This window comes from Artibeus jamaicensis, unplaced genomic scaffold, assembly GCF_021234435.1.
Source record: "Artibeus jamaicensis isolate MK-2021 breed Jamaican fruit bat unplaced genomic scaffold, CSHL_Jam_final contig_1998, whole genome shotgun sequence".
NCBI classification, from domain to species: Eukaryota; Metazoa; Chordata; class Mammalia; order Chiroptera; family Phyllostomidae; genus Artibeus; species Artibeus jamaicensis.
In genome coordinates, this window is record NW_026521407.1 from 2406087 (window position 1) to 2421288 (window position 15202).

Genomic DNA, 15202 nt, shown 5'->3' on the forward strand with positions numbered 1-15202 from the left:
CCTCTCTTGCCCCCAGGCTCCTCCTGCCTGCTGAGTTGGGTTCTTTCCCCTGGCTGGCGTCGGAGCAACCGAGCTCTGGAGGGGAACCGCTGAAAAATGAAGCTCTGTCTGCTGCTGCAGGAATGCTGGCTGTATCAGGCTCACAAATATAATTTTTATATTAGGTCATGGTCTTTGACTGGGTTTATATGCCAATGAGGCATTTCTGGTTTACCAAATTTATACAAATCTCGCCTTAATTGATAATCACGGATGCTGTAATTTAAGACCTCCAGCTACAGAGCTTTCATATTAACTGCTGATATATTACTGCAAATCGTCTGAAATAACCAACTCCTGGGAGCAGAGCAGAGAGGGAGGAAGCGCCTCTGAGAGCGACTCTCTCTTGGCCGCAGAAATAGCCCGGCTTCCCCATCATTTTCCGTGAGAAATGATTTATCGAAGACATGGCCATAAACAACACAACTCGCTCACAAACACACGCAGACGCTCGCACACGCACACGCACACACAATGGCTGGCACGCCGGCCGAGGAGCTGACACCCTTATTGCTATAAATCAAGGAAAAGGTTGGAGGAGAGGGAGAGGGAGAGAGAGAGGGGAGAGGAATATCCCTAAAATCTCTATGCAATGCCTCAATGGGTATAAACACACAGAGCACCGTGTGAAGAGAAATGGCAGGAAATGAAGATGGCTATTTGTCACAGTTTACGACAATAACATTAATAACAAACAATAAATTTACATGGACATATAAGACGCGGTAGGTAGTGAGAAATCCCTTCTACTTACAATACCCCAGCCCGCGGTGTGGCTCCGGCTGCGGGGCTGTTTTATTGCTGCCTCCCTCTCTTTTTCTCTCTCTCTCCCTCTCTCTCCCCCTCTCTCTTTTTTTTTCTCAGGGTACAGGCTTGTTTTTCAAAGGACAGTTGAATTGCACGTCAGAAACAGGGAAGACCGAGCCTGCGATTTTCCTGACGAATACATATCTATTCTGCAACCTCGGCATTAATTATTTAATGAATCACGTGACCAGGAGGGGGAAGGGGGTCTTTGGATTTCAGGCTCAAAGGACCACTCTGACCTTCCCCTGCAGGAGGAGAAATTTCCCTGCAAAATAGGTCCCCCCCAACCCCACCAATGGAATAGTAGTGAGTCCTCCTTCTGTACCCCAGATTCGCATCTCCACCTCCTGCATCTACAGCTCCCTAATCACCCCCACCCCGACACACACTTACCTACAGCCCACCTCTCCTCTCTCTCTTCTCTTGCTTCTGCTTAGTTCGTGGAGGTGCAGAATAGTCTGCTGGGGCGTCGGGGTGGGGGTGGGGTGGGCTCGACCCTTCTCTGAGCCCCTGGATTTCTCGGCTTCGAGTGCTTCTGTCTGCATCCTTCAAGATTAAGATCCCCTCCGACTCCATTCTCTCCCTCACTCCTAGGATACTGATTTTCCCGGGACCCACTCCCCCTCTTCCTAAATGATCCACAGAATGTCTAAAGGGACCAGCTTCAAAAGCAACACTTCATAAGTCCCCATTATATGTGTATAAAGAATAGGGCTTCTGGCTTTCATTCTCGTTTTGATCTTTCGTGGTACCTTTCTAAAGGGCCAGGGTGAACAGGCCACTCTGGGACTCACAGAGTCCAGAATAACCGCAGCGGGGACTTTTATCATTTGTGGTGTCACGGTTTCAGGGAAGCAAACCCTGCCGACTGACGGAGGCTACGTCTAGAGACAAAGACCCAGACTAAGGCTTCCACACAAAAGAAGTGGACTCTCAGCCTCTCCCTACCTATGTCACGCTGTCTCCGTCCCCTCACCCCCAACTCCGGTGACGACAGCTGGAGATTTGAACTGGACGGAGGATAGAGAAAAGGAAGAAAGAGGCTTTGAAGTCGTCCTGGCAGCCCCAGGTCCCTATTTCCCAGGTGTTAGTGCCCTGAGCTTCCCGTCTACAGACAATGGAGACGGATCAATGGGGAAGGATGAGGAGCGTTGCATAGAAAAGGATAAAACACCCGGGACGATAGAAGAAATCCAGTCCCTAGGCCTAGAGAGAGCAACAGCACACAGAATAAACAAAACCACCGCAGACCTTCACGTACAGTGCGGCCCAGAATGAGCAGAACAGTTACAACCAGAATGCAGTTCTTGGCTATCATACGGGGTAGGGACGGGAAGGGGAGCAGAAAAGACATTCCTGAAGAAGCGCCTCGCTGCACGCTCCCAGCCTCATCTTCTGCAGCGCCGGGGCAGCCTGGCCGCGGCAGCCCCCGGCAGGCAGGACAGGGAAAGGACAGATGAGGTTCATGGGAGAGAAGCTTGGGGATTCCCCTTTTGATTTATTTGGAGGGGTCTGAACGGAGAGCAATTCAACGGGGAGAAGGCTGAGGACCCAGATGGCTGAGCAACCCTCAAGGAGACAGCCGCCCCCGTGCGGGTCTCGGCAGGATCCTGCTGTGGCGGCGCTGAGGCCCCGGCAGAAGGCACCCGGTCGGGCGGCCTGGCCTTCTTGGAATCCAGATCCCGTCACAGGGGTGGGGTGCTGGCAGGGCTGGGACTCTGTAGGGGGTGGTCGGCTTTGTTCAGATACAACACGCAGACTGGTATTGAATTCAGCCTGCTGCCTCCCGTAGTGGGCCCCGAGCCCAGCTTCAGCAACTCCCTGCAACTCCCTGCAAGGTCCTGACCACAAACCCATTAAAATGGTCCTCTAAAGAAAACTGTCCACCAAAGTCTAAAAGAAAAATATGAGCCCACACGAGAGAAGATATAACATGCTGAAGCATGGGAAGGTGGCAATCCCTGAAACAGAGAAATTATTTTTAAGGACAAGAAAAAGAACAGCAAATTGACAGGAAGGCATTCCGAGCAGTTCTGTTAAAATGCCCACACTCTTCTGATCCTGGGAATGTCCGTGTTCAAATAAACAAGCGCCAAGCGCGAGCTGAGCGCTTTCTTGCTGCCGATAAAGCGACCGTTTATACTGTGAGAAAGGCGAGATTGATTTACGAATCCGAACGCGCCGGTTTTATGGCTGATCACAAATCCGTCAGCGCTCAACTCACACTGGGAAACTTCCCCACTCGGTTTTCCAACCAGACCCCCTCCCTGGCCACTGCTCAGGGAGACCCACCACAGGGTGCGGGGGCTGCCCCAGTCCACCCAGGTGGGTGAAAGTAGGAGAAAGATGGGGAGGGCCAGGGACCGGGAGGGAAGAGAGGTCAAAGATTAGGAAGGACTAAGGGCAGCCACTGGAATTGCAGAAGGTGAACCCAGTGGGCTGGGGAGCCCTAGGCAGCACTCAGCTCTGCAGAGGTTGGGGTCTGGGGGTGCGGGAAAGGGGAGACCTCCAAGTTCCCACCTGTGGGACTGAAATCCTTGCATGAACCCCAACCTTCCCTTTCTATTGTTTTCCTTCTCCTTCCTGTTGGCGAACCTCTAATCCTCACATTGCCAGAGAGAGAAGCCTGTACACTCCCAAGCAACTACCTCTTTATTACCTGGGCCTGTGGAGTTCCCACAATTGGTCGTCCGCCCTAATGAGTAGTGGGTACACATCTCCCTCGAGCCCCAAGTATCTCCAGTCCAAGAGCAGCCCAGCTCACCTTCCTGTTCCCGCCCCCCCCCCCATTCCCGAAAGGCCTCAGCCGCCTGCATGTATTATGCCACCCAGGGACAAAGAAAAAGATACCGACCAATTCCAGTTATTTCTTGCCTGAGACCGAGTCCCTGAGTTACAACAGACCATTTACAAAATGCAAACCGACAGCAAACACATCCCAGCCAGGTCCTGTCTCTCCCAGCCTGAAACCCAGAGGGAGCATTTCCTGTTCCCAGCTGGAATCTCTGTTTCTCTCTGTGTTCTCCTCCTCAGAGGATGGCGGCCAAGTGTGGCTTGTTAAGATTCAGTGAGTAGAGCACAGATTTGGAGAACACGTTCAGAGTTCACACCGCAGAAAACCTGCCCCCACCTCTGAAAATTCAAAGTTTCTGGAAACTTTGATGAACAGGGCAGAGCTGTCCCTGGAAATGGTCAGAGTCTGCACTGACCCTTCTCCCCGTCTCTCTTGCTCTTTTACTGGGGAGGCGCTCCACGGGCTCTGTGGGTAGCTGGGGTGGGACTGGGGAGCAGGGGAAAGCGGTGATAGTAATAGCTTCCCAAACAAAGGAACTTCAGAAAACTGGGTTGGGAAGTTGTGCATTTGGATATCAGACTTGGAGACGTGGCAACCCCCAACAAGGGTGGGGCGGGGGGGGGGCTGTCTCTCCTTAGGACCCAGGGGCAGGTCCCTTTGGCCCTCTGAAGCCTTGTGGACCTCTCCTACCGATTCCCTTTGTCTTCCCTCAGCTTCCTCCAAAGGAAACAGGAAGAAAAAGAGGGATAAACTGGACATGGGGGGGGGGCAGGTCAGGAAAGGAGCCCTGCACAGAGAGACAGGCCAGCACCCTCTTCCCTCCCCCGGCTATACCCAAGCTAACAATTTTATGCCTTTTCTCCTCAATGAACAGTAATAGGAAAATAGTCCAGAAATTCCAAAATAGCAAGGAAGGGGTTGAGGGCTCGAGGGGGTTGGTGATGGGCACACAACAGCCCAAAGACCACTCCCAGTGGAGGTGTGAATTTCCCTCCTGGGCAGGACGCAGAGTCAGCACAATGTCCAGTCTCAGAGAGGTCAAGGGGCTTCCGAGGTCATTTTGCGGTTCTAATACTGAGCTAATCGCCTAGAAAACGTGGCCTTTCCATGAACTCTCTCTCCTGCTAGCCTCCTGCCTCCAAACTCTCAGTGAGCCCCAGGGAAAAAGGATCCGTACGTTCAGGTCTGAGGCAGGGCCCACCAGCCGGCTCGGCTGGCTCCCCTTCAGAAGCAGGGCCCTAGGTCGGGGTGGGCAGTGGGGGGGCAGAGCCCCCAAATCAAGAGAGCAAAAGGAAACCAAACTAAACACTCAGCCTCCAGAAAGAAAGAACAATCTAATCCAAGAGGAAGATTCCTGTGTCAAGGAGCATTGCTTGTGAATGGAGCAGTTTCTTGCTCCAGAGAGTTGAGAATATTTGTCTAGAATCCCAAGCTGGACACACACATGCAAATAAATAAATAAAAAGGAAGACATCCGCCTATTCCCTGCTCCGAGGAGGCTGGGGCATTTCACCCAAGAAATGCACCCCCTTTTTCCAGGAGGTGGCAGTGAATACTCTCACCAGTGAACAGACATATGGGGCACAAGCCCCCAGTGCAGACAAGCAGAGTCGAGTAACATACCGGCCTCGTGTGCACCTTGCTGCACACATGCATGCACATGCACACACACTAGGGCTCCACAGGCCCACCTGCATTTTCCAGAACCAGGAAAGCACTCACAGACAACCTTCTCTGGGGTCCTTCAGGGGCCCTGACACCTCAATCCTCAGCAGTTCAAACACTCTCCAGGTGCCAGGCCTCTCTCTCTCTGGCCCTGGCATCGGTCACCATAAAAGGCCCCAAACATGACCAAGCATCCACCATAAAAACTCCACCAAGATAGGGGTTTCCTCTTTCCCTTGTAAAAAACAAAAAGCTCATAAAACGATTTTTTTAAAATGCCAGCCCAGGCGGGGGGCTTCGTTACCTTTGTGCCTCTCGCCTCCTTTCGCCTGAGCTCCTTGCATCCCATTCATGACGAAGGGCTTCTTCCAAACTGAAGAGAAAAAAGTTTTCAACTTTACGGTTCCAAAATTTTTCCCCCTCGCAGATCTGAGAGAGACGGCTAACACTTTTTTCCCCCAACAGCCGGTCTGCGGAGATTTGCTGTTGAATAATAACAAAGGAGAGAGGATACGTATTTAAAGAAAAGAAGTGATTAATGGTTTTCTGTATAATTCTCACATTTTTCTTAGCTCTTGTCTACACAGAATGGCTGTGAACTTTAAGCTCCATAGAAATCTTTTTTTTATTCTATTCATACCTTCCAAGGAGCAGCTTTGATTTGGTTCTATAGAGGCATTGGGGGGGGGCATATGCTTTTTAAGAACTATTTTCCCCCTCTGTTAAAGGCGGTAGCATCCCCTGGCAGCTAAACATCACACCGAGATTGACCGAAACAAAGCTGGCCGCTCTCATCCTCCAGGTCTGGGTGATTTTTTATGAGTCTCCCAGCAGCGTTTAAACAAGCAGTTCAACCCTTTCTCAGGCACTGGGGACACCGGCCCCGTCTGTCCCTCAGCCCTACCCAGCCTCAAACTCCTGGGTGCTGCAAACTGGGAGGGGGGGTGCAATAAAGAAATAACAATAAAATGTGAGGGTGGATTTGTCTCTTTTTATTTTCTGACGGGTGAAAAGACAAAAACAAAAACAAAACAAAAACGACTTTTAACTGCATATGCTCTCCCAGGCCCTGAGCTTTCTGGAGGCAGGTGGCTATATCCTGGGCCACCAGAGGACCAGAGACTCAGGCTGGAGCCCCCAGATTTTAGAACTTCTCCTGGGTGGTGCACAGAAGTAGCCCAAGCTTAACAGAGTTTCTGAGGGTCGCTGGTACCCCCACCTTCTTCCCCCACTCCATTCTAGGGGTGACTGGGACCTCGGAGACAGAAAGCTATTTGGTCCCCAGTCGTACTTTCGATACTTTCTATGAGAAAGAAAATGAAAATTAATACAGGAGCAGGGCTTCACAAAAGAGGCCATTTGTCTTCTTGATTATCTATTTGCTTGTCAGAGTTTGAGCTATGGCACTGGCTAGCTCCTTTGTAATATAAAAATACTCTGAAAACCTGCAAACACCCAGAAACATCTGTGCAAAAAATTAGACTCATTAAAGCCTTAAACACCTCAGAGGAAAACGATACCTTCTTACGCGGGAGGAAAGAGGCCGGCCTCGCGAATCCTCTCTCGGAACTTTAATAAGCAAAGAGCCGTCTGTCTAGAAGGAGACCGCTGAACCGCATTTTATTTGCTTATGACAAATAAATCATGATATGAAAGGCTTTGCTGTACTTAAGCCTCTTGTGTCCTACAGTGAAACATTTTCCCCCCATTAGGGATTGGAGTCAGCCCTCCCAGTCCTCTCCGTACATTTTTTTGGACTGGAGGGGAAAAACTGAAATCCCCAAACAGAACACACCCACCCCAAAAGAAAAACAAACCAGCTACTACAGTTTGGAATCCTCAGACACAGAAATTCCCCAGACTCTGACCAAAAAAAAAAAATCATCAACCACATACACTGTGAGTCTGAATGAAATGGGGCGCTTAAAACAGAGACTAGGTGGCATTTGTCTGTATCTTTATATCAAGGCTTCAACAAAAACACGCCGTGCTGGTCACAAGAAACCAAACATTTATTTCTATTGTCACTCTGTACAGGACACAAATTTTCACTCCACCTTAAGAGTTCTAGACTCAGGCACCCCCAGAACTAGGAAGGAGGCCTGGTTTGGAATGTCAGGACAAGAATAGGAGAGAGGACACACATGACATAAAATAATAATAATAATAATTAATAATAATCAATGCAACAATGATGAACTATGGGAGAGGTCTCTGCAACACCATCTCCCAGGCCGGGAGGGGCACGACAGTTTATTTCCTAGTTTCACATTCAATTGCAGTCTAGGAGAGCAGGTCTCTGTATAGATCTAGCTGGGCGAGAGGGTTGTGCCCCGCTCTCAGAACTCAACTGGCCCCTCGCCCTGCCAGGAATGGCTTGACCTTCCAGAGGAAGGCACTCCCGGGTCTTCACGTCTCTTTCTTTTTTCTCGGACTCAATTTCCCTGCGCCTCCACTTGTCCCCTTCCTGCTGCCCCCCATCCCAGCCCCGCAGTGGAAGGGGGAGAGCAGTCAGTGTCCCCGAGAAGGGTCACGGAGGGGGAGGAGGTTGTATGTGTGTTACCGTGGTTAAAACACTGCGCTATCTGGCAATCAGAGGGTGCTTTCGCTGGGTGTCAGGAATGGGGGACAAAGAAAGAGAATCCAGGTTGTCTTCCAGCAGCGCAGCAGCGGAGGCGGCGGCCGGGCCGGGCCTCATTTGTTAGCTGGGTGTCGAGGTAATGGTCGCCACCGAGGCCCGTCCTCTCCGTCCTCTCCTCGGCAGAGTAAACAAGACAGATGGGCCTGGGCCTGGCGTGATTAAAGATGAAACGTGGATCCATCTTCGCCAAAGCTGAGAAGGAGGAGTGCAGCCTCCTCCTATTTCTCTTTCTGTCTTTTTTTTTCTTCATTCTTCTTTCTTTTCTTTTCTTTTTTTTTCTTTTTTTTTTTAAGGAAGAAAGCAAGAGACTTCAGCTTTGCTTCTGGGGGGCCTCGCCGGGCTCCCTATTGTCGTTTTTATAAATAAAGCTTCCCCTCCCCCTTCTCTGCGTTTATTCGTGTAAATAGATAAAATGCGGGACGGGGGGGGGGGCAGGAAGGCTTTTCCGGGCCCAGTCCCCACCCGCCTTTCTCCCCCTGTATTCCCCGGCGCTCGCCACCCTCCCCCGCCCCAGGTTCGCGGCTCCCGCCAGGGGCCACTAGAGCGCGGGAGGACCTCCGCTGGGCCGGCCCGGGGGCCCGCCCGCTGCGCCCGCGGTGCCACCCGAGCGAATCTTGGTGTTGGGCAACTTATGGTCTTTTTTCCACTTCATACGCCGGTTCTGGAACCAGATCTTGATCTGGCGCTCAGAGAGGCAGAGCGCGTGGGCGATCTCCACCCTCCTGCGCCGCGTCAGGTAGCGGTTGTAGTGAAATTCCTTCTCCAGCTCCAAGACCTGCTGGCGAGTGTAGGCGGTCCGAGAGCGCTTGGGCTCCCCGCCGGCGTAATTGGGGTTTACTGGACACACACAGAGAGAAGGAGAAAGAGAAAGTTTTATTGCCCAGAAAGGGAGGAGGGAGAGCCCTTTCTTCCAGCTAACACAGTATTTCCCTCCCTTCCTCCCTCCCTCCCGCCCTCTCCTGCCACCTCTTCTTCCTGTGGGGTGGGGGGGACGAAAAGGGAAGAAAGCGGGACCCCAAAAAGGAAAAGAGACCTCAAAATTTTAGAGGGTTATCTTGATGATATTTGGGTGTCTGGCGGGGGGAGACGGGGGGGCGGAGTGAGAGATCTTCACAAGGTTTTAATCGGTCCTCTCCTGTCTTGGCCTGAGGCCCGGGGTGGGAAAATAAGGGGTGAAAGGGGAGGGGGCTTCCCTAAACCTTTCTTCTGTTAGTTCCCACCCTCTCCGCTCAGATTCCAAGCAGTGCCTGCCCCCAGTGAAAACTTTTGCCCACTTCTTGAGCCAAGGAGCAGACCGGAGGAAAGAAAGAGGGAAAAAGAAATAGTAGGAGTTCTCTCAACTCTCTGCTTAAATACAGATTGCCGCCTCCTCCTTCTCCCCAACCGCCCACCCCCTCCCCAACTTCCAACTTCACTGAGACTACGTGTCCCTGGCGAAACAGTCGCTGATGAGAATGGCAAAGAGGATGGGGAACCGACTTCAAAGGCGCAGGGCCCACCAGGCCATAAAAATTTATGGGGGATGTAATTATGTGGCTCTGAAAACAGGCGACCGTAAATCTCGGCAATGGCGAGTTTATAGCGGGGACAATTGGCTTCCTCCAGCTCCCCCCCGCCCCCCCCCATGCCTCCGAGGTCCCTTTGGTGCAAAGCGCTGGGGGTGGGAGGGGGAAGGGGTGCCCACGCACTCACCCGTGCTCACGTGAACTTTGCGCATCCAGGGGTAGACGACGGGCTCTTTGCACGCGGAGTGGGACGGGCTGGGGTGCAGGGGGTTCTGGGCGCAGGGAGGCGGCGGGGGGCTGCTGCTGACCACCTCGCAGCGCTGGCCGGGCTCCGGGAGGAGGGCCCCAGAGGGTGGCGGCGCAGGAGCCCGAGGGGACAGCCCGGGCGGTGGCGGGGGCGGCGGGGGCGGCGGCGGAGGCGGCGGGGGCCCGGGGTCCCGGCAGGCCGCGTAGCGCTGCACGGTGCACGCCGCGCGCCGCCCGAAGCCCGCCTCCGGCTGGAAGCTGCTCTCTCGCCTCTGGCCGCCGGCGTAGTACCCTGGCGAGTGGTCGCTGGGTAGGTAATCGCTCTGTGAATATTCCTCGCACGGAGGGAACTTGGGGTCGACATAGTTTGAGTTGATCAAAAAAGAACTCATAGCCATTAATTTCTGGGAATTGCCCACAAAATATACTAAAATTTATTCCGACCCCTGACTCGTTTTCCTGTTTCCGAAAGCCCTCCTACTTACTGTCAAGTGAACAAAGTTAGGTCCCCACGTGATCCTGGGAGCCAATGGCCGCCCCGCCTGCGATTCCCGGATAAGGAAATCTGCTCACCCGGACCCTACTCCAGCCAAAGAGGTTTATTTCCCCTTCTTCTCTCCCCCACCTCCCAACCCACCCACCCACCCACCCAACGTCAGGATTTGCATAGGGCTCCCGCGGGGCGACCGCCTCCTCGCCTCGCTCTCTCCAAGATCGGAGGGAGAGAGAGAGCAGGTTGCCAACAGGGCTTGTTGGGGCCCTAGGCAGAATGCAATCCCTGGATCCCCTCGGAAGCTGGGGGTCCCCAGTGTAGCCCCTCCTGTCCTTCCTCACCTCCGCCCCGCATTCCGTGTCTTCCATAGGCCCCCATCCCTTCCTCCCGAGGCGGGGGGGCCCATGCACCCTGCCTCTGCGCGGGGAGGGAAGTGACAGGCAGTCTGGGGTCTTCGCCTAGAGAGGGGAACCCACTTGGGGACGAGAGACACTGAGCGTGGGGCTTTTCTCCGCAGCGGCATGGGGAGGGGTAGGGAGTGAGAGAGGCGTTGGGAGCAAGCAGGCGGGTGCACGGAGGGACTTGTCAGAGATGAATGGAACCGCGGGCGGATCGATAGGAAATTCATGCACTAATTCGGGGAGACCTCGCCTTCCAAATCGCATTTAGCTGCGCTATTAGTTTGGCTTTGTCAGTCCCTCCGTCTGTTCCCCTCTCCTATCCACTCCTCCCCTTCCCCACACGTCCCAAGCAGCAGAAAGGACCTGGTTTCCCACAATGAACGTGAACACTGGAGTTAAAAAAAAAAAAAACAGCAACTTTTGAGAGCACATTGAATAGCAATTTGCTAATTTCAGAACCATCGAAGCAACACTAACCACCGGGTGGAGACGTTCTAATTGCCACTAATGCCACCGCCTCCTCAGCAAACAGAAATCTCACATCCTTGTGATGCTGGGGATAGGAGCACTGGGGTGACCCCACACACACACACAGTAACACCCCTTGGTAATCGCGCATTTCCAAGGCGTCTCGTTCCGAACCCAAACGAAAAGGCGACCTCAGCGTCCGTTTGTAAAGCAAATTTCCTTTGCCTTCACATCCCGAAGACAACAGTTATTTTTTCCGGATTTTCAGTAAAGCCTCCCTGAACCCAGACTAGAGAATAGGTGGGCTTGAGAAAGAGGATAAAGGAAAAAACACCACCAACATTAACCTATTAAGAGAAGTGAAAAGAAACCCAGGCTCCCAGGGGCGAACATGGGGAGATTTCAGGTAGAAGATTCCTCCGTCTCTAACCAGTTGTGGGAGGAAAAGACAGGAAGAAAGAAAAAAGGAGTCTTCGTGTGGTCAGTCACCGCCTGGTCCTCATTTAGGAAAAAAAAAAATCTTCGGGAGGGGGGAAAATGAGCGGAGTGTTTATGTCAACTACATATTCCCCTAGATACGAATTTGTGACCACAAAATTTCTTACACAAATTCGGATCTACAGGGTATATACAGAAGACAGACAGATCTTCTTGGCCCAGAAATTTTCCAGTCCTCCTACTTTCCGCGTGTTCTTCGTTTGGGATGTGGTTTGAGGGCTTTGATTTTATTTCGTTTGTTCTGATTTTTGAGTTCTGGAAACAGGAAAAGGCACTGCGGGTCCATCCTTGGGATTACAAGCTTTTCAGTTCTCTTTCTTGTCTATCAGAGCTAGAAGCAGCCGTCAGGCAAAGAGACGCGAACCTCGCAGCCGCTGCGCAACTCTCTCGGCGGTGGCGCATGAATTATGAGATGTAAACATTAGCTAAACACAAAAGGCGGAAGGGTCATCCTGAGGCTGCGGCGAGTCAGAATCAGGCCCTTCTGGGTGCCCTCGCGCCCCTCCCCTCCCCCAGGACTTTTTTTTTTTTTTTTTAGAAAAACAAAACCCCAATGGGCTCCTCCAGTGACCCCTGCAGCCTTTAGTTTTCGATCAAACGAATATCTAGATATTTTCCAAGGCGCCTCTTAGCAAAGGGAGGGGGAAGAGGCGTCTGGGTGTGAAGCGGGTGTCATAAAAGTCCTTTTGGAAATTTTCAATGGTAAAATGAGGGAGAAACAGCTGTAAAGAGAAATGCTGGGAGACCAAGCAGATGGGGCCCCGGACATTTAATGACGGGCAATTCTGTTTACAACCTGAGAAAAAGATCAAAGGCGTTTCATTTCCGAATGAAGGGCAATGAGGAACCATAAAAGATGCAGCCAGATGATATTCCGGTCCCTCCCAACCTCCTAAACCTCCTGGGGCAAGAAACGGAGGTTAGTCCCTGAAGTGTGAGGAGGGACCCGGGCTCCCCACCTCCCCAGCCCCGGGAAGACTCTCTCGCTCCTTATTTCTCTCTCAACTTGCTTATTGGGCCACCTGCTACGGGTGCTGGCAGTGGGACCCAAATGGGGATCTGGGACATCTGGGGGTTCTGGGGTTTCCAAATGAATTTCCTGAGGCTGCAGGTAACCACTACATTTACTAAACTGGGAGAGTGGGGGTGAGGTGGAGGGAACTGGGTCCCAGACTGTGAAAGCCGCTGGCCTTCCCGGGGTAAGGGACTATATAATAGAAGCAACCTCTTCTCCACTCAGACTCTCCACCATCTCCCCAGGTCTGAAAAATACTTGTATCCCTAGTGAACAAGTCAGAAAAATATCAACTTCATTAACAAATAGGGCGATAACAAAAAAACAGCCTTTTAACCACCACACTCTAGAGGTAGGTATCTGCTCGTCCTCTGTCCTGGACCTTAGTAGGTGGGTAGGAGGAGAGCTCTCACCTGCCAGCAACTAGGTCCAGAGACCTTCTTTTCTATCCCAAATTCAGATCGCCAATGTTGGCCTCCAGGCCTGATTTCTAACATCAACACTTGTCCAGCCAGGCTGGACTCCCATATATTTGAAAAGTCACACATACCACACACACAAAATTATACTGTAGTTACCCTAATCTCAGACCCCTGTCTGGGCACCCAGGGAGGTCTGGCCTTGAGCTCACTGACAAAATGCTTAAGTTGGACCCCCACCAAACCCTCAACGTCAAGCAAGGGCCTTCCTAAGTCTCGTCAAAGGCCACTTAGGAGCTGCACAACCCGTTCCAACTGTTCAGGCCCCTCCCCCACCCCATACCTCCTCAATTCTCTGGCTTTCTGAAACCCATCCAACTCGTAAGTAGGCTTTTCGAAATTTTGGGAGGGCCGCTGTGTTGACCACCCCGGCTCTCTGCTGCTCTACCCTTCACCAGGGATGTGGTCCAAGCACCCAGAACACCCCAGGAAAGAGCAAAGTTACTGAGGGGATGGGCACGGCTGATCTTAGGGACAGAGCGTGGAGATTTTCTCCTCTGAGCGCTGGACGCCGCCACCTGCCCGTGCCGCCTATCCCACCGAAGCGCCGCACCTCCCACCCCAGCCGAGTCCAGCCGGGTAGGCTGGAGGACAGGGTTTATCAGGGATTCCCAAACTGGGTTTCACCAGAGCAGGAGGCTGCCTCTCTCCTCCATGCCCAGAATCAATATGCATAATAATAAAAATAAGACTCCAGCGCTCCGCGCGCGCGGTCAAGCCGCCTCCCCTGCGCTCCCGGGCGGCTCGCTGCCTTGCGGGTCGCCTTCTCCGGGCAGCCACAGGTTGCTAGAGTGACCTCTCGCCGCTCAGCGCCCCACAACCGCCCGGCCAGCGCGCAATCATCTACCTTTTGTTGGCAGGGTAGAAGAGACATCGAGGGAGAGGGAAACGGAAGGGCCACGGAGGCGAGCGCCCCGCCGGCCCGCGCAAACGCACCGGCAGCCGCGCGGGAGAGTGGAAGACCGGAGCGGGAGCCCCAGAGCAACTCCCCGCGCCTCCTGGCCGCGCCCCGGCCGGGGATCCGCTCGGCAACAGCTGAGCTCGCGCTTGTCCACTGTTGTGTGTCCGGAAAACCGAACCTCGGCTACCGGGCAGAGAAGCCCTGGGCCCCTTCGGAGGCCGGAACAAGACTTTTTTTTTTTTTCTGCTGTGTTTTTGTTTTTGAAGCACAAGTTTTCGTATTAATCTCATACTTTGGCAGTCTTTGTTAAACAGCTTGGCGCGTCACGAGACTCTCAAACATTTTAATAATTTTTAGACGCCGTGACCTGAGGTTCACCCCTCTCCAGGCCTCCCCACGAGCAGGCAGTTACTATAATACGGTCGCGCAGTGCGCCGGGTCATAAGGAGTTTCGCGCAGGTCATTACTTGGGCGAAAAATGACAGAGCAAGACTTGGGTTCAGCTTATCCCTCTCCGGCTCGGTTTTTTGCCAGAACCTTCATTTCCCTTCAACCCAACCTCCACCCTCAAAAAAGTTCCGTTCGGATAGGTCTCAGCCTGCTGGGGGGGGGGCGGTTCCTCTGCTTTGATAGTCTGTCATTGCTATATTTTTGTCAGCTCTGGTTGCTCAACCCTGGCAAAGAGGAAGAGGGTAGGATTTCGGTCGGAGACACGGCCCCCTTCCCTCCTGCCTCCCCTATAAATGGCTGTGTGTGGCAGGGCCCGTATCCCAACCCCACTGCACACTCCATCTGCTTTATTCTACCCCCCCAGTGTCAGAAATAGCCCCCATTTCTGCCAAAACTTTGGAGACTCCAGAGCCCCAACAATGGCCCCTCCACCTGGGTGGTGGGTGTGTGAGATTTGGCTCCTAGACCAGGAAGTTTGGGAAAAACAGAGAGAAATGCCCTGCTCCAAGCCAGGGGCTTGGTTTTCAGATGCTCTAAATCTCGCTTAAAAACAAAACAAGAAGAAATGTCCGCCCGCAAATTTTGTTTAAAATCACTTCACATCTATACCGTGATTCCCTTGTACATCACCACCACCAATGAGGTTCAGGGGCAAATTAAACAGGCATCAAAAATATTCAGAGTTTTTTTGGGGGGTTTGTCCCTCCAAACACACTCCCGTTGACTGCCAACAACACACTTCCCCTTTCAGCAGCCTCCAAGGGACCCACAGAGGCAGGTCAGGTGACTCCCCTTCCATC

The 15202-nt window shown here is 52.7% G+C and overlaps 1 protein-coding gene across 1 annotated transcript; it reads right to left on the reverse strand.

Moving 5' to 3' along the window:
* Positions 1-8470: 8470 nt before the first annotated feature.
* Positions 8471-10299, reverse strand: HOXB4 (homeobox B4). Its single transcript, XM_037149934.2, has 2 exons — positions 9639-10299; positions 8471-8783 (listed from the first exon to the last, which is right to left on the reverse strand). The coding sequence occupies exons 1-2, from the start codon at positions 10093-10095 to the stop codon at positions 8485-8487; spliced, it is 756 nt and encodes a 251-aa protein (XP_037005829.2). The 5' UTR covers positions 10096-10299; the 3' UTR covers positions 8471-8484.
* Positions 10300-15202: the final 4903 nt, after the last annotated feature.